The sequence below is a fragment of the Equus caballus genome, chromosome 10 (assembly GCF_041296265.1).
Source record: "Equus caballus isolate H_3958 breed thoroughbred chromosome 10, TB-T2T, whole genome shotgun sequence".
Taxonomy (NCBI): domain Eukaryota; kingdom Metazoa; phylum Chordata; class Mammalia; order Perissodactyla; family Equidae; genus Equus; species Equus caballus.
The window spans coordinates 17,717,324-17,744,427 of NC_091693.1; the positions used below are offsets into that span (position 1 = coordinate 17,717,324).

General features: G+C 49.7%; 1 protein-coding gene across 2 annotated transcripts in view; it reads left to right on the forward strand.

The window, feature by feature from the left end:
* SAE1 (SUMO1 activating enzyme subunit 1) overlaps nt 1-27,104 on the forward strand; it is a 64,659-nt gene that overhangs the window by 23,480 nt on the left and 14,075 nt on the right. Inside the window, exons 6-7 of one of the 2 annotated variants that reach the window (XM_070223100.1) lie at nt 8,876-8,981; nt 25,604-25,750. In XM_070223100.1, the coding sequence (XP_070079201.1) occupies nt 8,876-8,981; nt 25,604-25,750 (253 nt within the window). The remainder of the gene's footprint in view (nt 1-8,875; nt 8,982-25,603; nt 25,751-27,104) is intronic. The other variant, XM_023649986.2, reaches the window with a different exon arrangement.

Consider the following 27,104-nt stretch of genomic DNA (forward strand, 5'->3'; position numbering starts at 1 on the left):
CCCCTCCCCCCTTTCCTTAGGTTCAACCAAATGTTGTAAAGCCGCTTTTGCTTCAAGGTACACATTGTGCTCCTAAATTAGAAACTTTACAAACAAAGAGGAAAACAGAGCTTGTGGTTTTCACACCGTCTAGGAAGACGCTGAGCCTTTCTAGCACGTGTGCGGTAAATAAGGCAGTGGGAAAATGCCTAGGCCACGGATAGTGCTCACTCGTTTGTTTGCTTCATTTGGCGTCCAGTAGAAGTCATGAGACATTTGATCGGATCGGGTCTTGGGCACAAACTGAATGCCCAGTAGATAAAGGAGAGAGCTATGGTTTTGTGATGGGGCAGTGTCCAGAAGGTTCATAGTAGAAGGGTTAGAGTTGGCATGTGAAGAACAGTTTGCCAAGCCCCGCAGCCTGGACCAGCGCTCAGTCACGGGGAGTAGGACCCACCGACAGCATGATGTGGGACAGAGGGACTCTGGCATCCCTCACTCCAAAACAGCCACCTCTTTCTGTAGGAATTTAAAGTGCCTACTGTGTGCAAGGCACTGTATTGGGTGCAGGGAAGCACACCCAGTCCTGTCGTCTCCGTTTGCACCTGACGCCGCAGCTAAGAGAAGTTAAATGACCTGCCCGACATCCCACGGCTATGTGAGCAGGAATGGATGGGGGAGCACAGAGAGGGGCTAAGGGCGCGGGCTCGCCCTGGACTTACCAGCTGAATCCCCTTGAAGTTTCTAGGCTAGTTTGAAGTTTTATGAGGATGGCAGGATAAAATATGTGAAAATTGGGATCATTCCAGAAAAACTTTTAGGATAAAAGGCCACTGTCACACTCCCATGTTGCCGCTCACATTTCTTTATTGTTAGGGGCTGCCAGACATGATGCCTGATGGTGGTTACTCTCTGGAATAGGTCTTAAAAATTAAACATCAAGTAGGATTTGTTCATGGCATGCGGAGAAATACAGGCTTAATTTTACCTCCGCTTCTGAAATAGTAGGTGACTAATTCGGGCACTCTTAATACGCTTTTCATGAATTAGTTGTGAAATTCCACAGTTGAGTAGTGATTCATTGTTTTGATTCCCCCTTTCTGAGCAGTTTGTTGACAACTGTCTCATCCTCCTCTCACACCATCCTTAATGAGACATTCCTGATGACTGCCGGCGCAGTCCCCCCCTCGTGTGTGGGTCGGCCTGGCTTGTAGTGCTCAGTGCACTTCAGACTGCTTGTCGAGCCTCTCCTGTGGGAGTTCAGTTCCCTAAGGGCAGGTCGCTTTTGTTCCCAGTCCCATCAGGAAACATCCGGGCAGTGTAGTTGTGGCTGTGCCTGCACCATAGTGTGACAACTCTGGAGGAGATTACTGTAGGTTTAAGAAAGAATTCTCAAGTTAACTTCCTTTGTGACCAACTAAACGGATTAACCTTGTAGTACATTAGTTCTCATAGTTTAGGTTATTTAGGCTGAGCTGAGAGAACAGAATTCCAAAGAGGACAAGGACTTGGCCTGGAATATTTAGAAGTCAGTCGTTGGCTTGCCTAGACCACGACTTTCAAGCCAGAGAGGTTCAAAACCCTGCTGGGGGGCTGGCCTGGTGGCGCAGTGGTTAAGTGTGCATGTTCCGCTTCTCGGCAGCCTAGGGTTCACCGGTTCGGATCCCGGGTGGGGACATGGCACCGCTTGGCACGCCATGCTGTGGTAGGCATCCCACATATAAAGTAGAGGAAGATGGGCACGGATGTTAGCTCAGGGCCAGTCTTCCTCAGCAAAAAGAGGAGGATTGGGAGCAGATGTTAGCTCAGGGCTAATCTTCCTCAAAAAAAAAAAACCAAAAAACCCTTCTGGTTGTCAGACTCCCTTGGTAAGGGGAGAGAGGGGGAGATGCAGGGTGCAGATTGTGGAGTTTGGGGGCCTGCTGGCAGCAGGTTTTCCAGGCAGACAGTTGTGGAGTGTGGGGTGGGTACCGGTGGTGCCTTGTCCCACAGGGGAAATGTTTCTAGGCTCTAGGGATGAGGGAACAGGGTCCCTCCCAGCATCGCAGCACAATCCACTCTGTTTTTTTCTATTGTGATATTTGATAGACAAAAATGGTGTGACATCAATGCAAGTTACAGAACATAACCGTAAAGCAAACACTATCCAACTTAAAACCCACCATTTCTAGTACTGTTGTACCGATCTGTGTGTTCCTTCTCTGTCTTCTCTCCAGGGCTGCTGGTACGTTTGTGTGGATTTAGTAAGGTACCCTGGGAGGGACGGGTAAAGCCCTGCTGGGCGTGGTGTCTTATCACTTGTTTGTAAATCTCAACAGTGGAATAAAACTTACTGTGTGATGTTACAGGTATCCATGAAGAAAATTACAGCTGCGGGGCTGGTCCCGTGGCAAGTGGTTGGGTTTGTGCCCTCTGCTTCGGCGGCCCAGGCTTTTGCTGGTTCAGATCCTGGGGGTGGACATGACACCGTTCATCAAGCCGTGCTGAGGTGGTGTCCTACATAGCACAACCAGAAGGACCCACAACGAGAATATACAACTGTGTACTTGGGGGAACTTTGGGGAGGAGAAAGAAAAAGATTGGCAACAGAGGTTAGCTTAGGTGCTGATCTTCAAAAAAGGAAGAAAAAGAAAAATATAGCTAGCCACCATGTGCCCACCAACCAGTTTGGAGCATAAAACATGATGCCCGGTGTGGTCGAGGCCCCCTGGCTGTCCCTCCCCAGCTTCAGTAACCACACCCTCAGTGGTGGTTCTCGTTCCTGTCCATTTCTTCTTACTATGCGTGTGTGTATTTCCGAGCATTATAGAGCTGTTTGGTGTGCTTTTGCACTTCTTAAACATGGGTTTCATGTTGTGTGTGTGCGGCCGCGGCTGTCTAAGAGCAGCCTTGTGTTCATATCTGGTTCTAGGGCTTCGCTGTCCGTTATGGTCGCCACTAGCCACGTGTGGCTATTTAAAGTAAGATTAATTAAAACGAAATAAAACAGAAAATTCAGTTCTTCAGTCTCGTGACGTTTCAGATGTTACTAACCACATGTGGCTCTTGGCACTCGTGTTGCAGAGCATAGATGGAGAACGTTTCCATCCTCACAGCAGCTTCTCTTGGACAGCACTGCTGGGCAGTCTTTTTTTTTGGCTGTAGAATATTTGTCTGTTGCTCTGTTGATGGGCGTTTAGGTCTGTAAGTCTCTGCTGTTAGAGACTGTGCTGCAGGCGGTGGGGTGTGTGTGGATGGCCTCCTTGGGTACAGTGTGACCTCCCCAGGGTGTGTACTTAGGAGGAACACTGGGCTGTGAGCATCTGTCGACAACCTGACCGGGCCCTGCTAAAATCTCTCAAGTAGTTATATCAATTTGCATTCCCAAACCAGCGGTGTGTACCGGTGACATTTGGTGCCTTCAGGCTCTTGCCCCAGTGCTGGGTGTGAAAACTGTCCCGGGCTGTGGCTGTCATTTGTTAGAGTGCTTTGAAAACGCGAGCCTCCCCGAGTATGTGTGGAAGGTGGACTCAGGAATCAGTGGTTCTGGGGGTGGCTTCACTTGTGATGTGGGTGCCGCTTTACGCCCAGAGCTGTGTCACTCGTTAGAGGTGTTGAGCCTGGTTTGAAGAGTAAGATAGGTCCACGGTCCCAGCTCTGGAAAATACAGAACCAGCTGAGAAAACGTGAACCCTGCTAGGCAGGAATGACTCTAATGCTGCTGTCGGTATCTTTTCTAGACACACACGTGATAAAATTGGAGTACTAATTAGTATACTTGAAAGCATGGAAGACATATATGGTGACCAGACGTATGTGATGTGTTTGTGTATTGTCTTTGGCTTTTTTTGCTCCGTGTGCTTCATAAGCACGGCCCAGATCTTGTGTCGACCTTGAGGGGCGTGACTGAGTGGCTCTCTAGGGCTCCCTCGTTTTGCCCTGCTGTCGTCCGTTGAACCAGGCCCCTGCTGGACTGACGGGATTGCAGTTTCCCACTATTTTAAAGGGCTCGGCATGGCCCTGTAATTCGGTGGCTGCTAGACTGTGCAGAGTTCATCTTTTATATTTATTGTTGGGCATTTTGGCAAATGAAAATCAGGTTGGATCCTGTCAGCTCGTGGGTATTATTTGTTGAAAATCTGGTCTTTTCAGCGCTGTGCCTTTCGCTGTAGTCCCTGCCACAGGAAGCTGATGCCCGTTTGAGGAGGCGGTCCACTGACAGTGTCAGGGGGCTTGTTAGTCGTCTTGACTAGCCTATCAGAGTGTGATTCTTCAGGCCCAGAATGGGCAGGGAAGGAAATGGCCAGTGGAGGGGAGTGGTTGGGCCTTCTAGGCGGAGGGGTCTGTGAGCCGAGGGCGTGGAGAAGTGGGAGGGTGCACGGGCCGTGAGAGCGCCCGGTTCTAGTGGGTCCGCTCAGTGCGTGGTGGACGCTGCTCCTGGCAGGCCCTGCTGGCTGACCGACCCTTCATTCCCTGAGAGCACTGTCGGGTGTGCTTTCTCTTCGTCAGTCCAATGCCAGTGAGGTGGGTAGGGCAGGTCCACCTTCTGCATGTGTCCTACTACAGCTGAGCGACTCGGTGAAGTCTTATCTGTGGTGGTGATGAGCCACGATAGTAGACTTTGGGTGGTTTGAACAAAAAAGGGGCATTAATTGGAGGCAGGCTGGAGTGGCACAGGAAGCATTGTGTAACTGCTGCCATCTGAGGAGGATAAAGACCAGGGCAGCAGGAATTTGGCCTTTCTCTTTAGAGCCCTGCCATCAGTGTCTCTGTGTCCAAACTTTTAAAGCCTCAATTCCCAGGGGAAAGGGTCTGACTGGTCTGGCTTGGGCTGCCTGCCCACCTCTGGTTCTGTCCTCTGTGGCTGCAGGGCTAGTACATATGACAGACAAGGCCACTAGGGGCCTCCTCCCCAGACACCAGGAAACATCCCTAAAAGTTGTTTGCCCCAGACAGGCCCGAGAGAGGCAGATTCATTACCGAAAGTCACAAGTGGGAGAAGTGGGCATAGTTCTGCCCGTAGACTGGGGAGGAGAAGGGGCCTCTGTCCTTGGCCCCAGTGCTGCAGAAGCTCCCACCGCGGCCGCCTTCCAGCTGTTTCCCTCAGGGTGAGGATTCTGTGGGATCAAGATGTGTCCACCTGGAGTCTGTGGTTCCCGCTGTTCTAGACCATGTTCTGGATACTGGGGACCCTCAGAATCTCCTGCCCGGACCACCCTGGGCTTCCTTCCCAGGCGTTTGCGGGCTGCTTCCCTAATCTGCCTGCAGAGTACAGACCTCACCACCATGTCTGCGTGCCTAGGCCTGAGGGGCAGGTGGCCACCCTCCAGTGCAAAGCCCCCGGCATTGTGGCCCAGATCCGGAGGGGGAAGAGATGGGGGAAAGGCTGGGGGCAGCCTTCCCAGTGCAGCTCGTTCAGGCACAGAACTCCCAAGGAGGGTGAGAATCCCAGGTTTGAATCTGGTCTTCTAGCTGATTATGATAAGGTGTATTTCTCCAGGCAGAAGAATACAGTACATTTTATTTAATAGCTTGTTAGTGGGATTTATAACTAAGTATGTAGACATGCAGTATGGGTTTTCATTTGTACTCTCGCCCCAGGCCCTGAAAGTGTTAGAGGTGGGCCTGCCTGCAACTGAGACTCTAAAACACAACTTTTTTTTTCCTCATTTGCCGTATAGTGGCCTAGCAAATCAGTAGATTCTTGGCGCTGCTCCTAGCCAGGCAAACTACAGAAGTTCTCAATTAGGATCTGGGTAGTTTTTGAAACCTGATGAGACTTTGTTTCCTCATTCTAGTGGCATTCTCAGACCATGGTGTAGATGGTTTGATCTGTGTTGTAAGACTTGTTCAGAAGAGTTTGGCAGTCTGTACCAGGCACTAAATGTCACCAGGCTGACTATGTGACTTAGCTTTTGAGGTCAAACAAACCCCTTGACCAAAAGATTTGAGGGCAGTATCAACATCTTGTATACTAGCTTTTACAAATGGCTGCAAACCTCAAAGGAGTGATTATGGGGAGGCAGAACGCTACCTTAAAAACCATGAGTGTTTTATCTTCACTAGCAATTGGAACTTTGACCTGTCAAACCATTGTGGTCCTTAGCAAGCTGTGTAAAGTGCCTGGGAGCTGGTAGGTCTTGGCTCACCTAGCCTCCTCCATTATACCATTGTTGTCTTCTTTCTCTTTTCTTCTTTAAGTATCCGGGGGGCGGGGGGGGTGTCTGTGTGTGTGTATTTGGAGAGAAGAAAGGAAGAGAGACACACCTTTATAAGTTTGAAATCACTGATACACTCACACACACCATCTTAAACTTAGTCAAAGTAGCTAGAACTGAGAAGCATTTGAGAATAAGGTGCCAACATGAAGCCCCATCCATCACTCCCAAATATGTCAGGCTGCATTTTCTCCAACAAGACATTCTCTCTAATCACAAACCAACTGTCAGTCAGGAAATTCACATGGATGCATCACTGCCGTCAAAGCCTCAGACCCCATTCAGGTTTGACCACTTGTTCCAGTCATGTCTGTAAATGGCAAAAGGATCCGGTTCAGCATCATGCCTGCGTCTAGATTTTCGCGACACTTTTGAAGATAACAAAGCAACTATTTTGTAAAACATCCCTTAATTTGGGTCCGTCTGATGTTCCCTTGTGATTAGATTCCAGCTACACATCTTCGGCAAAAATATTATGGCATGGGTGCTTCTCATCTCATCCTGTGATCTGATACATGGTTTCCATCTGCCCCTTTACTGGTAATGTTGACTTTGATCATTTGGGTAAGATTATGTCTGCTAGACTTCGCCTTTAAGAGCAATTCCTCTTTTCCCTCTGTGACTAATATGTATTTTGTGGAGAGGTACTTTGAAAATATGTAAACATCCCATTCCTCATCAAATCTTATTAATTAGTTAATTTTAGGTCTATGGACTAATGGATTCTGGTTTATTTAAAGTACTGTAATCGATGATTATTTATTTTTACCCTTAAATTGTTCCAGATTTGACCAGGGGGAGGTCCTTTAAGTTGACTCCTGTGTCCTCGTGACGAGTCCCCATCATTCTTTGAGCACTTCCTTGTTTCAGGCACAGTAAGATGTTCCAGGCTGCTCGTGTACTCTCCCTGCCCCAGCTTTGAAATCAGTCATTTCTCCAAGGAGAAATGTTTCTCTGCGTAGGGAATGGTTATTAGAAACCGTGATCTGGATGTTTGGTGTGCTTGTGCCTTTTAAAATATTTTAGACCCTGTCAGTGGACATAGCTAGTTAATATTTTTGTGTGTACAAACACACACTTGATCTACGTTTCTTTCTTTGTCTGTATATATTGAAAATGAGTTCACACCAGTAACTCGCCACAGGTTTCATTCTAGTTTTCTCTCTTTCCATATTTCTTTTTTTTTCTTTATTGTGGTAACATTGGCTTATAACATAGACTTCATCGTGTTTACCACCCAGAGGCTCGTTACCATGCATCACTGTACAGATGTGCCCTGTCACCCCTTTCGCCCTCCTCCTCCCTACTTCCCCCTGGTAACCACCGGTCTAGTCTCCATATGTGTGTATTTGTTGTTGTTTTTATCTTCCACAGATAAGTGAAGTCATATGGTATTTGGCTATTTGGCTTTCTTCTTTCTCTGCCTTATTTCACTCAGCATAATCCCCTCAAGGTCCATCCATGTCGTCGCAAATTGCAAGGTTTCATCTTTTTTTATGGTTTAGTAGTATTCCATTGCGTGCGCGTGCACGTGTATGTGTACCACGTTTTTTTTACCCACTCATCCATTGGTTGGTCCCTTTCCGTATTTCTGATTCTCTTCTTCTCTGACAGTGAGAAACCTCACCACCCAGATTCTCAGTATATTTACTTGTTGCATCAAGCCCTTGGATGTAATCAGTCCCCACTTGCTGCCCCTTGGGGATGCCCTCCTTACCCCACTCTGCTCTGCCCCCTCCAGCCTGGCCACCCAGCACTCCACGCACACACACTTTTCCAAGTCCCAACAAATGCCTTTTTTTTTTTTTTTAAAGATTTTATTATTTCCTTTTTCTCCCCAAAGCCCCCCGGTACATAGTTGTATATTCTTCATTGTGGGTCCTTCTAGTTGTGGCATGTGGGACGCTGCCTCAGCGTGGTTTGATGAGCAGTGCCATGTCCGCACCCAGGATTCGAACCAAGGAAACACTGGGCCGCCTGCAGCGGAGTGCGCGAACTTAACCACTCAGCCACGGGGCCAGCCCCCCAACAAATGGCTTTTAGACTGAATTGTTCAGGAAAGGGAAAGGAGAACCATTTTCTCATTCATATTTAATTGTTTATGTTTCGTATATGAATGTGTCATGCATTTCTCAAGATAATTTGATTTAGCTTAGCAGGTTCCGGCTCTTCTTCCTCCTGCCGCAGGGCTTTTGCACGCGCCTTCTCCATTTCCACAGCCTGGAGCCTGCGGCCCATCCTGCTGCTTGTTTGTCGTGCTGTTGTTTATTAGTATTGTCATCCCGTGTCATCGTCAAACCGTTCCTCCACTGAGAAACATTTGATTTTTGTTTGTTTTTGGTCACTATCACAAAGAATGTTTTATTGACTGTCTTTAGACACACGTTCTTGCTCACTCGTGCTGGCGTTTCTGCACTGTGGACACAGCCGAGGTGAAAGAGAGCACCAGATGGAACTCGGTCAATAGGGGCTCTGCTCCTCTCCCTTCACTGCAGGGGGCGCCTGTCGTTCGTCATTGTGTCCCCAGTGCCCAGGGAGCCCACAGTGAGTGCTCAGGAAAGGTTGTTGGATTCGAGGGCCTCAGCTTCTTGCGCTGACCGGTAACCCTGAAATAATGGCACTTGTAGGTGGTGAGGAGCTGCTGCCTTGTGATTTGCAGCCAAGTTCTTTACGCTAAGCCGTCTTGCCTTTCCCCACAGAAGGCGGCCTTCTGCTCCGTTAAAGAAGCCCTGGAAGTGGACTGGAGCAGCGACAAGGCGAAGGCGGCTCTGAAGCGCACTGCCTCCGACTACTTCCTCCTCCAAGGTGAGGGCTGCGGCGGCCTCCCACGTGTCTGCAGGCCCGGGCGCCTTCCTCCCTCACTGGCTCTGGAGGCCGCTTGAGGCCCGCCAGCAAGCTCTGACATCTCGGGGGGTTTGCTTGTTTCATCATCTGTTGACGTGAACCGCCCCCTCAAGTTGAGCCTGAGACAACGGGGTCATCGATGAAGCAACTGCTCGCCACCGCTTCCCCTCCGCAGAGCTCTTCCCTGGCCTCCCAGCCGGCCTGGCTCTCCTGAGGCTCTGTCCCTCACCAGCCCTTCGCGTGCTCGGGGGGCTGTTGCGAAGTATTGGTTGGCTTCTCAGTGTTCCTCTGCCTGGCGCTTTTTAAATGTGTAGAATATTTAAAAAATAATAATGATGAACATTGAGTGCTTGGCAAGAGCCATTGGGGATAGATACTATTCCTGTTTTACAAACAAGGAAACTGAGGCACAGAGAGATTAAGGTTACTCGGTTCCCAAAGTTACACAGGAAGGAAGTGTGTAAATAATATCGGTTTGTGGATTAGTGTAAAAATAACCGTGTGTATTGTAGACAATAGCAAAAAAGCACCAAGAAAAAAAATCACCGTGACATTTTTGTGCTTTAGGGGACGTGCTTCCCAACTCTGTTTTACATGTCATAGTTTATGTAGCACAAGCTTTGCACAGGATACTGGAGTCCCTTAGCCACTGGTCCCATGAGCCACATGTCCGTTCCAAGGCCAGAGAGAGTCAGTGTGTGCACAGCCAAGACCCATTCTCAGGGAGATGGAGGTAGAGACGGAGTTCTTCTGTACACCGTCGGCAAAGCAGTGTTAGGTTGCGTTTGCACAGGCTTCAGCCTTTCTTTCCTCAGGGCTGCGTGGAGAGCTGCCTCCCCACCGCTCCTTCCCTTTGTCTGTGCAGACCCCAGGAGCACCCCCACCCCAAGTCAGGACAGGCGGTGGCTGTGTACCATAGTCAGACAGGTGCCTCCCTGCTCAAGCACTATGTGTACTCATTCAAAGGGAAACACGTAAAATCATATAAAACTTCCTCAGTCAACTAGTAAGACGATCAGACGAGGCTAACGTTTATCTTTACATTATGAATGAAGCTTTTCCCATACTAATTAATGGTGTTGACCAGATGGGAATGTGGGAGAGGTGGGGGATGAACTATTTTTTTTTTATTTATTTTTATTATTTTTTTTAATTGAGTTATTGATAGGTTACAATCTTGTGAAATTTCAATTGTACATTAATGTTTGTCAGTCATGTTGTAGGTGCACCACTTCACCCTTTGTGCCCACCCCCCACCCCACCTTTCCCCTGGTATCCACTAAACTGTTCTTGGTCCATAGTTTTAAATTCCTCATATGAGTGGAGTCATACACAGATTATCCTTCTCTCGCTGGCTTATTTCACTTAACATAATTCTCTCAAGGTCCGGGATGAACTATTTTAAAGCACTTTATAGCCATTTGTGGGGCCAGCCTGGTGGCACAGTGGTTAAGTTCGCACATTCCGCTTCTTGCTGGTTTGGATCCCGGGTGTGGACATGGCACCACTTGGCACGCCATGCTGTGGTAGGCGTCCCACATATAAAGTAGAGGAAGATGGGCACGGATGTTAGCTCAGGGCCAGGCTTCCTCAGCAAAAAGAGGAGGATTGGCGGCAGATGTTAGCTCAGGGCTAATCTTCCTCAAAAAAAAAAAAAAAAAAAGCCATTTGTATAGAAATAATTGAATGGGTTTGGTAGGAATGAGTCTTGTGCATGTGAGTGTGGTAGGACTCAGAAATTACCTGCTTTTAAGGACTGGGATGGTGTGGCTAGAGAGTGCCAGCTGGAGTCAGATCAGTGCCCTCCCCAGTCTGGATTCAGAGTGAGCATGGAAGCCTGGTCCTTTGGGAGAAGCTAATGGCTCAGTGCCCTGCACATAGCCCTCAGGATGCAGTAGCCATGAATTTGCAGAGGTTGGGGGTATAGCAGGAGCATTTCTAACTGCTGCTTGTAAAAGGAGTCGACTGGTGTTTGTTTACTGTAATCTGATAATTCTCAACCAAGGCTGACTTTGCCCATCAGGGGCCAATGGCAGTGTCTGGAGACACTTTGGGTTGTTACAACTGATGGTGGGATGGGGAGAGGAGTTAACTGGCGTCTAGTGGGGAGAGGGCAAGCTGTTGCTAAACCCCATGACACGTGGCACAGCACAGCTCCCACGACAAGGAGTTCCACAGCCTCTAGTGTCAACAGTGCCAAGGCTGGGAGACCCTGATCTCACCCTTCACAGTGTCTGCAGGGTTTCCTCCTCTAGCTCGTCGTCACAGCACCCTTATGAGGTAGACAGAGTAAGAATTGTTCCCGGTTTGGTTTCTTGAGATGAGGAGACAGACCCAGAGAGGCTCACTGTTCTGCCCAGGAGGACACAGATTGTAGATGGCAGAGGAGGTGGGATCTGAACAGCCCAGGTCTTTGAAGTCTGTTTGGTTAATACTGTGTAAGACACCAGGTAACGATAGCACGTCGGCCCTGTTCTCAGCGCCCATCGGATCCTCGTGACGTTCATATGCGGTAGCTGCTGTACCCCCATTTATAGGTTTTCTTTTGTTGTTTTTTTTTACAGATTGGCACCTGGGCTAACAACTGTTGCCAATCTTTTTTTTTTTTTTTTTCCTGCTTTATCTCCCCAAACCCCCCGTGTACACAGTTGTATATCTTAGTTCCAGGTCCTTCTAGCTGTGGGATGTGGGATGTGGGATGCTGCCTCAACGTGGCCTGACGAGCGGTGCCATGCCCCCCCCAGGATCCGAACCCTGGGCCGCCGCAGTGGAGCACCCAAACTTAACCACTCGGCCACGGAGCGGGCCCCTATAGGTGTTTTAAAAGGCCCAGACTGCTGACGGCCCAGGCCATGGCCATCCCTGCTCTCAGAGCCCATTGCTGAGATGGGGAGGCATAGCCAATACCTTGGAAACAGTGTGGGGACAGTGTATTTAATCCAGATGCTGCTGGCCGTCAGTGTCAGAAGTACCAGGGGCCGGGGGAGTAGGCAGGTCGTGAGGAAGGGGCAGTAGCCTTCATGTTATGACCCATAGGCTGGCAGCGGGGCCCGGTTCAGAACGAGCTTTGGGATCAGAGCAAACTTGGCTTTCAGTCCTGGCTCTCCCATTTTTTTAGGTGACTGATGTTGAGCCCCGGACTTCCCCGGGGCTCACTCAGATTCCCTCTGACCCTGGGGGCATCCTGATCGCTTGCCTCAGAGGGCATTTGCGGGGCTAGGTGATAGCCATGCATAAGGCTTAGCACAGAGCAAGACCTGGAGACCTGTGCTATTCGTGGAGTTCCGTGCGCTTGTGTTGGCATGGGGTTTTGCAGCTGTGTGGTAGAAGTTTTGGAACTGACTCAGTTTACCCTTAATTCCATACTTGAGTAGGTATTATCATAGCAGGAATTGTGTTGGGTTTTAAATTTTCTGCCTGTGACACTTGTTGGATAATACATCCCACATGTTTACTTCTTTCTTCTAAATTGTACTAGTTATCTTTTCAGTTTCAAGTTCAATTTTACCATCTTAGCCGTTTTCGCATGTAGAGTTCTATAATAGTCATAGAATTTTGAAAGCACGCGACCCCACATATCATCCAGGCCAAGGATGGCAGATACATGCTTCCTCCTCTTCCCTCAGCCCTCACCTGTGGCAAACGTGGCTGCTGGGGCCCTTGTCCTGTAGCCTCGGCATCCTTTCGGCAGCGCTGCCTGCGGTCACTCGTAGAGTACCTGGTGGAGAAACTGGCTTTGTTTTGTCATTGCCTGCTGGAGTACATAGTAGGTACTTGAGGAATATTTTTTGTGTGAGAGATTGGTTATTGCTTGTCTGGTCATCTGCTCCACTCTAGAGGGAGAGCGGCCTGCTCACTGGGGTCCCCACAGGGCCCTCTTGCCCGCCTGCTCCCCCGGGCACCCCTCGGGCTTTTGATTCCACCGTTGTGCCGGCCGGCCCCTCACACATAGACGGTTCTCACTGCATCATTCACAGTTCAGCCTCAGGACGCAGCTGCCTCGCCGGCCAGGTGTGTGTGTTTGCCTGGTTTGGGTGTTGAGTGTTTTTCCAGTTTACTTACTGAGATAGTGGCCAGACTAAAGGCTTCCTGCTGCATTTTTCCACTATCTTGAGAGTTGGCCACACCGTCTGTGAGCAGCAGGTCTCATCTTTTTATTATTCTCCCATGGCATGTTAGAAAACATTAAGCGTGAGCTGATTTCCTGTGACAAAAAGTTGACTTTGATTTGTTCTTTTTGAGGTTACCGTGAGTTTATCATAACAGGACTGCTAAAAATACCACGTCTCATATGGAAACAGCATTCACTTCGCATAAGAACAATAATACGCAGGTTTAGCCCAGGGCAGGAAGGAGTGGACTTCATCACAAGATGCGAGTTACTTAGCAGAGAGTGCTGGGCAATCTAACTTGTCTCAGTCCCTGTTCTGATGAGTCGTGGAAAAGTACAGAGGCCCTCCTTGGGCCGCAGAGTGAGAGCTGAAGCGAGTCTTCGAGCACCTGCTGCGTGCCGGGTCCCGGGCCTGGATGGTCATCGGGAGGCAGTCTCCCTGCCCGGCGCGAAGGTGGCACAAATCCTCCTCCTCCCCTGCAGGAGGGCTGCAGCCAGGGGCCACTGGGGAGGCCGGCATGCCGAGCTGGTCTGTGTGCTAATGTGTGTGAATTATTCCGTAGTAATCAAAACCAGACTGTCCAGGAACTCAGGGAACGGACGGGCTGGCCATCCTTGGGGAGTTGGGAAATCTTCACAGAGGAGAAGACGCCTGAGCTGGATTTTAGCGAACAGGTGTTTGCTCAGTGGTGAAGAGAGGTGAGGAGGCTGCAGGCAGAGAAGCAGGACCTGCAGGCGCCGGCAGCGCAGAGGCCAGGTCCCAGCGAGCCTGGAGCCCAGAGGCGAGAGCATCAGGGCTTCTGTGCAGGCCCCACCTGATAGGATGTTAGTGTCATGCAGGGCACATTTGAGAAATACAGATTCCCTGGGTCCAGCTCAGAGTTTTGAATCAAAATACCCAGGGGTGGCTGGCGTCTCTCCAGTTTTTAAAGCTCCCAGGTGTCTGAAGGATCAGGCAGTTAGAGGGAAACCACTGCCGGAGGAGAAGGGCACTCATGTCTTGCATCAAAGCCCTGATTCGCTCATTCGTGTTTGTATTTTAAAATGTATTGAATTCTGTATTTCAAATTGAGGACGTGACTTCACCGAGGCAGGGAAATAAAGGAACTAAGCTGTGTAGCTCTTCAGTACAGTATTTTGACTATATGCCCTGAGACGAAAGAAAAAAGAACTATAAACAAATATTGAACTCCAGTTAGTAGGTTTGTTTTTTACAGTAGTATGGGTTAGCAATTCTGAAACTACTTACTGTTTATTCTAGGATTGAGCAAATAGGTAAATATATTGTAGATAATGAGAATCAGTTGTTTTCTTTAATTACCACAAAAGGCAGTTGCCTGTAACTATGGAAGGTGGGAAAGGAGCCCTATGTGATTGGCTTGGAATTGGAGTCATCTGGATGAACTCATGGTTTTTTGTGTGTGGGTACAGAAATAGACGTGTGTGTGTGTGTCTTCACGTTTATACATCTGTATTTCCTAGTTCTGTTTGCTGAGAGGGCTTAGAATCAGAGGCACCCTGGTAGCGGTGCACATACCTCCTGCCCAGATCATGATTGTTAATGTCCAAGGAACCAGACCTCCCTGGAGAAGTGGTTGATTCCAAGGCTGGGGCAGGAAAATTACCGGAGAGCTTGAACTATCCTGCTAGGCCGGAAAGTAAGGAAGTGCTCAAAGAATGATGGGTCATGTCAAAAGGACACAGGAGCCAACTCGAAGGGGCTCCTACTGGTCAAATCTGGGACAATCTGAGGATCAAAATAAATAATAATTGTAATAGATTATAGCCTGTAGAATAAAATAAGAACCCATGAGTCTATACCGATAAGTAAATAAGTAAATAAATGGAAGAGGGGACAAGTTCTTTTTTACAGTAGAATAACAATCAATAAATAAAGCAGGAATGATGAAGATAGAAATTCTGTTTTGGTCATTATCATAGTAATCAAAATTGTTTCAGTCAGGAATCATTGATGGATGTTAAAACTAATGGGAAAGTTTGCTGTCCAACAGGATAGGTGTCTCCTCCGGAGATCCTTTTTAATTCATTACGAAGAAGGACCTTAGAGAACCCTGGCGGACTGTACTCAGGCAAGAGATCACAGTTGGCATTCCAGGAGTGGGACAAGTAGGTCTCGTGCCCCCTGGGAAAGGCACCGAGGACATAGCATCACTCTGGACTTGCTGTCCACAGTGGGTGATCTGAGTGGTTATGAGGAAACATTAGACTAACTTCACTTGAAGAGTATTCTATCAAATAAACGGCCTGTGGCCTTGCAAAGAGCCAGGAAGGGCTGAGGAACCGCGTTCCAGATTAAAGGAGAGTAAAGAGACGTGGCGACCAAACGGAGGGCAGAGCCCCAGAGAAGGCGAGGAGCTTTTTTCCTTTGACTCTCAAGGACATGGGTGGGACAGTTGATAAAGTTTGGAAAAGGTCTGTAGATAAGATAATACTCTTATCAATGTTATTTTCACAGTTTCGATAATTGTTTTGTGGTTATGTAAGAGAATGTGCTTGTTTTTAGGAAATACACCCTGATGTTTCTAGAGGCAGATTTCAAATCATCCAGAAAAGATTGTGTGTGTATAGATATGAATATAAAGAAATAATGACAAATGTGATAAAGTGTTAACATTTGGGGAGTCTAGGTGAATTATGCAGGAATTCTGTGTTTCTGTAAGTCTAAAATGATCTCAAAAAAAAAATTAAAATAATGAAAACTAAAACCAAAACAAACCTCCAAAGGACCCAGTCCTCAGCACCTTTAAAAATCCTGCTGTTTGAAGGCTGGGTGAGTGGTACCTGCAGAGGGATTTGTGGTCTTTGCTGGGTCCGTAGGAAGGGCCCATTTGACAGGGCGTGCCCAGCCCCTCGCACGTCGGGGGAGGTCTTCATCTGTTACTCTGTGTGCACGCCCTTTGGGAAGGAGTCATTTAGCTCCCCGGGATTTTCAGGAGCCCCTGGAGACCTCTGCTGTGGGAGAAGTAGCACATCTCCTGAGCGAGGCGGCAGAGCCTGGCTGAGTCAGGCAGGAGATGTAAGTGCCGCGCTGCTGCCGAGCGAGGCTGGGCCAACCCCGCTTTGGGCCCTGCTTTGCGCGAAGGCTTTCTTCCGGCCAGCAGCAGCGTCAGGCAGACTGGGGGTGCATTTGCATATAAGCAGTTAACTGACTGCAGACAGCCTTCAGCCTTGTCTGGAGCTGGGCAGGATGCTATGAGGAGTACGCAGGGTGGCTTGGAGGCAGGTACTTGAGGGGCAAAGGGCATGTTTGATGGCCTCTGGCGTGTCACTTGCCCCTGCCGAGCTTCACTGTTGCTGTGTGGCGGATTGAGGATGAGCTGTGAGGCGTCCTAACTAGCTGCCAGTATACACCCGGAGCCTGAAAGAGTCTACTGGAAACCAAGGCTCCAAGCGGAGCTGTTCGTTTCGTTCCACCCTATTGCCTTTTCTCTTCCACAGAGCCTTACAGTTCAAGAACTTGCTGGCAGCGCCTCTCCCCTACAGCCCCAGACAGGCCTCTGCGTGGGGCTCTGTGGGAGTGGAGCTCAGCCTAGACACCTCCTGTTCGCCTGCCTCCCTCCTGCTCATGACTGCCAGGTCTCCCACGGGAGTGCCTCCCACCGGCAGCCGTCATCTGTGGCTCAGGCCCTTTACCAGACTCCCAGCTGGTCTCTGCCTTCTAGGCCCTTTTCAGTCACCCGACGGGTCTATCTGAAAACTAAAGTCCTCCCATGATTCTCTTTTGCCTTCAGGATACAGTTTAGACTTCCTGGGTTGGCATCTCAGACCTGCGGCCTGCTGTCCTCTTTTCTCCTTTCCACTCCCTTCTGCCCTTCTTGAAACCTACACTTGTATGAACTACTTGCTCTCCCCTACACTTCTGTCATCCCCTCGTTTCTATACGTGTTTCTATCTCTTCTGCCTGGAATATCCTGCTTCGGCCCTTCCCACTTATCCTCACTGCTCACCTCCGGCGTTACCTCCGGGAACCTAACGTTCCTTATCTGAGTTGGGTTTCCTTCCTCTGTGATCCCGGACTGGGCTCTGGACCACAGAGCTGACTGGAGGCCAGGGGCCACAGCTCCCTCATCCCCCGACTGTCCGGCACGGGCCTGCCGCAGAGCAGGGGCTTGGTACCAAGTTTGGAGAATCTTGTCATTTCTTAACCTGTGGCTTCGTTAAATTTATTTTAGGCCCGTGTACACCCATCTAGATGGTTCTTTTTTATTTTTTTATAAATTTCTTTTCTTTCTTTCTTTCTTTTTTTGAGAAAGATTATCCCTGAGCTAACATCTGCTGCCAATCCTCCTCTTTTTGCTGAGAAAGACTGGCCCTGAGCTAACATCCATGCCCATCTTCCTCTACTTTATACGTGGGACGCCTGCCACAGCATGGCTTGCCAAGTGGTGCCATGTCCACACCCGGGATCCAGACCGGCGAACCCCGAGCTGCCCAAGTGGAACATGCACACTTAACCGCTGCGCCACCGGGCCAGCCCCGACATGCTTCTAATTTGCATAGGTGGCCTTTGGCCTTTCCCCGCTGTGCCACAAGAGGAGAAGTACCTCTAAGCCCCCGACTTGTCTGTAGGACTGTGCCTAAACCCATCAAATAGGGAACTTCCATTGTCCTTTAGCTCCGCATGGCCAGGAACCAAGGGCTCGTTAATAACCAACAGTTCACATCTCTGCTAAGAGCTGGCAAGGACAGACCTCGGGTCTTCCATGTCTTTTCTAAGGTGGCTGATCATTCCTGGGTCATAAATCTAGCCAAACAAGTTTGGAATTCCTATCTACTTTCTCCTGCCACTAAAACCTTCTGAGTCACCTAAGCCCTTGAGGTTTCCGATCTGGATTTGGAAGAAAGAAGTTTAGGTCCCAGCGCTGCCATGTGCTTCCTGGCCTTGAGCACGCCCTTCACTTAGTGGCCTCTGTTTTCACATATAGAAAAGGAGGAGATGTTGATAATCTTCACCTCCCAGTGATCATGTATAAGAGAGCCTTAGAAGTAGTTTTATTTTCTCCTTTTTTTAATTGTAAAAATAAGACATTTCTTAGTAAGTAAAATCCTCAGAAACCTCAGAGGAAACTGCTATTTCCTGTGTATTCTTCCAGAACTTTCTAGTATTTTATACTTCATTCTTCCTCATCACTGCATGGATTCTTTTGCAAAGTTTCTTAATGATGGACACTTGGTAATTTTTTTTTTACTGTTAGAGAAAGACTTTAAAAAACTTTCTTTGATTCCTCCCTCCTCAATTCTTCCTGCCCCCACCACGCTCCCAACCTCCCTGTTTTTATGATTTTTAATTGATTTTGCCTCTCAACCTCAGCTTGGTTTGGGGATCCGTTCTCTTCAGAAGGAACTTCTCAGTTTAGAACTTGTAGCCTTTGCAAACCAGGTGAGAGCAGCCATCGCTATTTGGGCCTGGGTTCCCAATGGGTGTTCTGGTGTCCAGCAATGACAAGAATTAGTGAGGAGGAGACAGCCACAAGGAAATGGGTTCCGATAATGGGGCCGCAGCTGAGTACTTGTTGATTTGCTGCTGTCATGACCACAAATGTTTAAAAATAATTTGTAGGGAGGGAGAAAGAAAAACATGGGGGTTTTGTTTTTTTTATTTGGGTTTTTTTGGTGTCACTGCCGTATCAGTGGTGGAGAATGCAGGCCACAGTCATTCAGAAAGGAAGGAGGCACTGCCATGCAGAGAGCAGAGAGGTGAGGGGAAGGGCAGAGGTGACCCATGCGTGCAGTTCAGGCTTTACAGCTGTCAGCAGATGGAGTCTCTGGTTAGGGACCTGCTCCCCTCCATTATAAAGAGTCTTCCTCATAGGGTCACAAGAATTCAATGAAGGCCCAGCCCACGTTGTGCATCAGTAATTTTTTTTTTAATTTCTTCAGCTACCCCCAAAGCCCCAGTACACAGTTGTATATCCTAGTTGTAAGTCCTTCTAATTCTTCTACGTGGGGTGCTGCCACAGCATGCCTCGAGGAGCGGTGCATAGGATCCAGACTGGCGAAGCCGGGGCCCCTGGAGCAGAGTGCAGGAGCTTAACCGCTACGCCACCAGGCTGGCCCCAGCACTTGGTGATTAAACACTTCACAGGCATTGCGATCACCTTAACTCTTCACCACACCCTCCTGAGGGCAGGTTTTACTGTGACCCTCCCGTCTTCATGTGAGGAAATCGAGTCTTGGAGAGGCTAGGTCATTTGTCTGGGTCGCCAAACCTAGGCAGTGTTTGAGCATCGCCCAGCACTGCGTCTGCTTGAAGTGCTCAGCCAGACTTCACTTATTAGTGTTACTACCACTAGCATTGTGTCCATTTTTAAAATCTGAACTTCACAAGAGCCCTGTGGCATTTTCTTATTTCGCTTCTGCAGATGGGAAGTCGGCCCACCGAGACCAGACTGCAACAGTGGACAACATTGTCAGCAACCTGCCTTGTCTTTTCTCTGCAGACCCACATCTCCCCACCCCCGGCGTTAGGCAGTGTTTGCAGGCTCTCGGGCCCGGGCCCAGGCCCAGCTGCAGTACTTGTTTAAAGCCTCACATCTTTCCTCCGCCTGGCAGACAGCAGTCACGGGGATGTCCTGTGCCGTCTTCCCTCGGTAGGAGCGCTTGGAGAGAGCAGCAGATGCCCAGAGTCAAGGTCATGTGCCACTCAAGTGCTGGCCGGGAGAAAAGACCCTCTCTCCCTGCCGCGTGTGACCAGGCAGGGCGGTGTGAGTGGAGAGGCTCTGGCAGAGCCGCCCTGTCGGTGGCGGGTGCGGGGGCAGAGCTGGATCCCAGGGGCCGTGTGTGGGCGTCCGGGGGTCTCCATCCGCCGCCTCCACAGATTACCTCTGCATTCCAGAGCTTGCTTTGTCCCTTGCTTTTTGTAAATTTCAGTCTTTTAATGCTAGTCAGAATGTTCCACTTAAAAGGTGAGAGTCAAGCTCAGGAATCACTTGACATTTTTTAGAGGAGAAATGGAATATTTGGCCTGTCTAGAGTCTGAATGGGTGGTTTGCTTCATTCACGCTCCTGGGCTCCGGGGTGGGGAGCCAAATCCATTTTAAGTGATTTTTTTTTTCAAATGAGCATGTCGTCTTCTTATCTCTGCTCCTAGGAAGGCAGTATAACAGAGAGGCTACGAGTGTGGTGAGTTTTGAGTCCATTGGGACCCTGAGCCTCTCTCTCCTCAGCCTCAGTTTCCCCCCTACAATGGGGATGATAACAAGTGTACCTACCTCACTTTGTTCTATTTTCCCGTAGTAGAGCTCATTCTGAATATAGGATATTGTATGCCTTTTTTTAACCTAAATCTTGAAAAAAAGTGACTAAAAACTGCTTAAATATAATTTTAATAGCTGAATAATGCTGCATTCTCTCAATACATATACCTTATGTAGCCATCCTATTACTGGATGTGAGATTATTTCCAGATTTTCTGTGGTATAAATAACACGGCAATGACTGTTTATACATAATTCAATCAGAGGTCAAGGAGGGTTGCCCTTTTGTAAAGATCCTCGATGCCACATCTTCACATGGCCCATCGAGCGTTTGCACTCCCACCAGCTCTGGATGACAGTGCCAGTCCCTCTGCCTTCTTGCTTAGGTTGAGTAATCTTGGTCTTTAATTTGGTAGGCAAAAAATGGCATCTCGTTTTCAGGTCATTTCTGAGAAACAGTACTGTCCTTTCCCCCTCAACTTTCATTTGCTTGCCACAGATTCTTTTCAGAAGAGAGTGAGATGTAAATAACAAGAGACAGCTTGGTTTCCCTGTTTTGAGCTGACATGTGATGAGGTCATAGACTAAGGTTTCATTGGAGAGGCGAAAGAGTGGCCAGGCCTCGGAGCTCAGAAGGGGCATTTCAGAGTGAGTCTTCAGGGGAGGCTGCTCTGGAGGCGAGGTCCTCTGGGGAAAGATCAAAGCACTGAGTGGCCGTGGGCCGTTGAGTGCCCTCTGTGGATTGTAAGCTCTGCGTTTGATGGCAGGGCCTGGGGCTGCCTGAGTCACTTCTGGGTCCCCAGCACAGCTCAGCACAGGGTCGGGGTGGAGAGCAGGTGGTCAGGAAGTGTTTGTGGATGAAAAAATGAATGGATGAATACATGCTCACACTTGCTTGTAAGTTTCTGGATTAAAGAGACAAACCAAGAGTGAGGTAAATGAGGAGGGGAGTAACGTGGAGCTAAGCTGACAGATGAGCACATGCCACGAAAGGTAAGAGGCTGCAGGAGCCGGAATCGTGGCAGCTTCCCTGAAATGTCTCCCTTCCTCAGTCCAGCTCTGTCCCTCCTTTGAGCTTCACACCCATGGGCGGTCGTTCTGCACCGCTAGCCCACAGATAGGGCCTTGAAAGCCAGACTTCTACCTTGTTTCCCTCTTGAGGGCACACGCGGGGCACTGGGTATCTTTTCTTGTTTCTTGCTGGACATTCCATGTCTAGCATATTGTAAATACTTGATAAGAAACACATCCATCCTAGGTATCTTGAAAACTATATTTAATTTGATTAGCGCAAGAGAAAGTCTGGTTAGGATCTGTGAGGACCTCGTCACTTTGTTGTGAGCCCTCTCCTCTCACAGTTGACTGTTGTCCTTCCTTCCCCAAACCCTGAGGCTTCCTGTGGAACAGATATTTTCTCAGTGCCTGCTATGGGGCAAGCCCTGTGCTAGGCATTAAGTAGACAGTAGTGACCAAGACAGATAGGCTGTGTGCTCCACGGAGCACAAAAATCTAGCCGAGTAGACAAGCCAGCCCTTGAACAAGTGAATTTTCACAGATGAGTGTAAAATCATACACTGAGCTCTCGAGCCCCGGAGGGGACAAGCAGCGTGCAGAGCGTCTCGGGGACCCGCCTCGGCGGAGGCCCCAGAGCTCACAGCCGATCCCCTGCTGGTAGTTACATGCAGGCTTTCAGCTTGAGCAGCTGTGGGACACGGAGCGAGTCTGTCGCCTTCTCTAGGGGCGAGTGAGCTGCGTTTCTGGGGATTGTGGAAGAGTAGCAGCAGTTCTGGAATACTCCTATTCCTGTCATTTACCAAGTTCTGACGCTGTTCCTGGCACTGTCTTGGGTGCTTTACATGTATGAGTCGTTTCAGTCCTGAAACCCTGGACGGTACGTGCTCTGAGGATTCCCATTGTACAGGGGAGGCTCAGGGATGTGGTCACTTGCCCAAGGTCACAGTAAGTGGGAAAAAGGGCTCCGCACTGCTGCACTCTGCTGCCTGCCGGTGCCAGAGCTCCCGGGCCTAGAGGGGCTTTGCACAGGGAGGACGCCACAGGCCCTGAAGAGCAGCCTGGCCACCGGGCGAGGGTGAGAGGGCAGCGAGGGTCAGAGGTCAGGCGTTCAGGGCTGGAGCCTGGTGAAGAGGCCGTGGCTCATCTGCTGGGGAGGAGCCTGGCTGCGTGAGGGGACCCCATTCCGCCCCCGTAGTGCTGTCTCGAGTGCCTTCTCTACTGCCCACCTTTTGTTCTCGTGTCATTTTTGTCTGTCGCCCTCACTGAACGCTCTCAGAGGGCAGAGCGTCCATGTGTCCCTTTTGCTCTCCCCTGCCTGGCTCAGGGCCTGGCACGTTTGTTGAATGAACACTTGACTGAACGGCACACCTAGCGATGGCCTGAGGAGATGGGCTCTGGGCTCAGAGGATCACTGTGCTTTTCGTCTGAGGTGTATGTGCCCCAGGATCGGAGCCGATTCCAGGCCAGTCCCGGAGATGAGGAGTCTTCGCTGAGTGGGCAGGCTGGGGAGACTGGGGGGCAGGGGTGTCTGGCACAGAAAAGTTGGAGGCGCCAGTCAGGCAGAAGAGGTTTTTATATACGTTTGGCTTTTTTCCTCCCTCAATTGAGCTATTTTTAGAGACTGCAATTGAGTCGGGGCTAATTTGCAACATCGACTTTATTATTTTTCTATAAAAATATCGGGTTTTTTTCAGTGGCCTTAGTGATTATGCCAAATAAAATCACACAATTTAAATGCAATAAGAAGTTTGTAGAAAGAAATACAGTGATTAATAATATTCCTTTCCAAATTACTGTTATAATGCTAATCGAATGTTCTGATTCAGATTACGCTTGAATTTGAATTTTTTTTTTTTTTTTTTTTTTTTGCAAAGGTAGTAGTATATTCACATGTACACAGTTTTTCCTCTAATCCATGGAAAGGTGCTTGGTTTCTCCTTTTCGAAGTTTGCCTTTTCCATTAGATGGGCAGGTCCTGAACTTAAGCAGAGGTACTAGCCTGCCATCTCTAGCGATGAATGTCAGCCCCCTGGACTCAGCAACCTGAGTTAATTAAAAGGTTCAGTTGAAGTTAATCCGGTTTGGAACTCTAATTTCGTGCAGTGTGTGGCCGCGATTCGGTGAGTCATCTTTTGGCAGAGCAGCTCTCCGTCCCTGACAGTACTTGATCCTGACGGAGCAGTTTATAATCTGGAAGCTGGCGGGGAGGTGCTCCTCAGAAATGCAGAGTCAACAATGATGTGTGTGTGTGTCTGGCTATTTGGGAGGAGCAGAAGGCAGAACAAAGAGGGGAATTTAATAAGCAAGAGCTCGTCAGGGGCTGGGGTCAGTTCTGAGGCTGCTGCCTGTCTAGAACACGGGCTTCTTCCCGCCCCCTCCACCCCTGCTAACTGGAGTGCTGACATTAGAAGAAGAGTGAAAAATACCGCTTCTGTTTGCTTTGCTGCAAATAAGTGGCCGAACTGACTGGCCCCCTTCCCAGAGGCCCCGAGAGGACTTCAGATGTGGTCAGCGAGGTATCTGGACGGTGCCAGCCTGCCGGCCCTTGTCCAGGCGGGCTGCCCCAGGAGCAGGCAAGGGGCCCAGAGACACCGCGGGCCAGCTGCTGGCGGCTTCGCTCCTCCTCTTAGTGCCGTCCTCTCTTTCCGAGACAAAACTGGTCTTCCTCTCAAGATTGATGGACAAGGTTTCATATGGCCTCCGCCAACACTTCTCACCCACTGGACTAGTGACTTAAGATCAACAGACCACTTGGGAGGGCAGGGCCCATCTGGCAATGCGTCTCACAAAAATCTGGTCCAATGCGAGTCCCCCGAGGCACGGGGCCGAGAGCCAGACCACTGGGAGCCCTTGGGGCTGCATTCCTCGTGGTCCTGCCTTCCTCACGGTCCTGCCTTCTCCTGGGTTGAATAGGCTTAAGGAGCACAGACTCTGAGTGCGAGAGCTGGCATTTCTGCTCCACTGCTTTTTGGCAGTTAGATCAAATGAGCCACTTAATCTCTCTGGCTTCAGTTTCCTCACCCCTGAAGTGGGAAGACTAGTGGGACCCACCTCCCTCCCCTCACCAGGTGACTGTGGGTGGGTGTCAGTGCACATCAAATGTTTAGTCCCCGGCAAAAGGACGAGCGTTGGCGGCGGACGTTAGCTCAGGGCTAATCTTCCTCAAAAAACAACGAGTTTAGAATATAGGCTGGGCATGTAGGAGGCCCTGTTTGCTTTGCAATTATCATAAGGGTCTGAGCTTTGCTTCTAGAGCTATATTTTCTAACCAAAAGATGAAAAGCTTTGTGGTGAGGGCTGAAAAAAGTATCCTCTCTTCTCTGTCCCTGTGACAGTCAGAGCTTCTTTCCCAGTGACACAGAAATGAGAAGATCACAAAGGAGGCCGCCAGCGTGCGGCTCCTGCTGCTGTCCAGTGTGGCGGGAAACCAGGTGGCCTCGGCATCCACGTGGTTGCCACGGCCGCTCGGATTGTGCAGCGTGAACGGCCTGTGCTTGGCGTGGCCTCCGTCTGCTCAGGCAACACTGCTACTCGTTCTGGTCTCTCCTTGTGTCCTGTCAGGGGTGATTGGCAGGAATAGCGCTGGCATTCGATACAGTCTGCTTGGAGTAGCCGCTGTCTTGGCTGGACTAGCAGGTTCCAGATTCCTTTGTCTTCCCAGGACATTGTTGAGGAAGGCGTGGGCTAAACAGGGATTAACTGCCACTTCCGCAGGCTTTTCTCCACCCTGCCCCGGTTGCCTACTGGATTGCATTCATTTACTCCACACTGTGATTGCAGCACCGTGTCTCCGAAGTTGGAGGGTAAGCTTAGGTGATGGCAGATCAGTGCCAGGCAGCATCCGGATTGTCATCAGCTTTGAGTTGGCTGCCAGGTGGTCAGGTAGAATTGAGGGTTCCAGGAGCTGTGTTCTTGAAAAAGCGAGGAGAATAACGTTCCCAGACAGCAAACAGTATTCAGAACAGGTGTTCTGGAGTCTTTTAAATCTCTGATGTGCAGAGCCCTATACTGGGCGTGTGAATGTTGCCAGAGAAATACAGACCAGGGGCCCTTCTCTGACACTGGCGCTGAGAAAAGCATAGCCCAGAGCAGCTTCTGTCATCTTTTACTTGGGCCTCCGCAGTTTGGGATCTTCTTGAGATGCTTTATAAGCCGTTTATGAACTTCTCTCGGCCTTCAGTGGGACCATCTGTTGTGGCTCCTAAATTCTTCTCCTCCCTCTGTCACCTTCCTATGTGCAGAGACCAGGACCCACTCGCTCACCATTGCACCTTTAGCACCTAGGTCTGCTGGGCACACAGGAAGTGCTCAGGCATGCTGGCGAACGAATGAATTCGTGCTACTTCTTGGAGAGTGGGTCTCAGCCCGGGCTACTCGTCACCAAAACTGTGAGTCTTAAGAAGGCAAGAGGGGCTGGCCCTGTGGCCGAGTGGTTAAGTCCGCACGCTCTGCTTCGGCGGCCCAGGGTTTCGCCAGTTCGGATCCTGGGCGGGGACATGGCACCGCTCATCAGGCCACGCTGAGGCACCGTCCCACAGAGCACAACCAGAGGGGCCCAGAACTAGAACATACTGCTGTGTACTGGGGGGCTTTGGGGAGAAGAAGAAGGAAAAAAAGAAGACTGGCAACACATGTTAGCTCAGGGCCAGCCTAAAAAAAAGCAGAATTGTCTGGGGAAAAAAGGCAGCAAGAGCATCACACTGACTCCTTAGTCGAGGTGGGTTCCAAAGACTCGGGGGTGTGAGGAGCCTCACGGCAGTTGCCTGAGTTTCAGTCCACCTTAACTTTTGCAGAGAGCCACGTGTACTGATAGAGGGTATAATTTGCTGACCGAGTTCCCTTTCTCAGCCAGCAGATACTGAGGACACTTAAACGGAAGCACTCTGTAAAGTGTAAAGCACCCTCCGGGTGTGAGGCGCCAGCTACCCCCGAGTGCCCGGGGGTCCGTGTGTCTCTACTTCTGCTCTGGGACAGCTTGTGTGATGTGGGGGGGCAGAGTCCTGCCCACAGACTAGGCCCGAAGCTGGCTGTGCGCTCGGCTGCCTCGGGGAGCAGGTGGGGCACAAGAATGCCACCCACCCAGTTCACAGTGAACGTTGTGGACAGGGTGTAGTGGCGGTAGAAGGTGCTGGTATTTTGGCTGATCTTATCCTGCTCCTGCCTGTGTCTTTTGTTAGGACTGAAAATTGAAGCCTCGTTAGGATCTCGTGACACAGCAGCTCTGATTCGCTGGCGTCATCGGAACCTTTCCTCTGGTCCACGACCAAAATTCAACGTCCGTTTCTGGAGGTTGACATAATTGCTGTAGTAAGGGCGGTTTTGTTTGTAATGACCTGCCTGTCTGATGAGTCTGGGCATTTGGCTGGCCTTTCTGGCTGGAGCGGCCCTTTGAACTGATGCCTAGAATGCGTGCTTCCCACTCCTGACCTCTCCGCTGGGTCACCATACGGCCTTTTCCCTCTGCTGGAAGCTGCTCCCCTGCGTGCCCCGCAAACTCGCACACACCGCGCTCAGCTGTTGCTTCCTCAGGGAAGCCTTACCTGCCACCAGCCTACTGCTGACGTCAGAGCCTCTGTGGTACTCTCGTGCCACTCATCCCAGTAGTTTTAGTCATTTTTGTAATTACTGCCTTTCTGACTGTATTTGTTGAATAGATGAAAAGTGTATTACCTTTCACTTGGCCCACGTTTTAATTAAGGTGCTACTTTCTATAGAATGGAAAACACTTGAATTATCCACAGC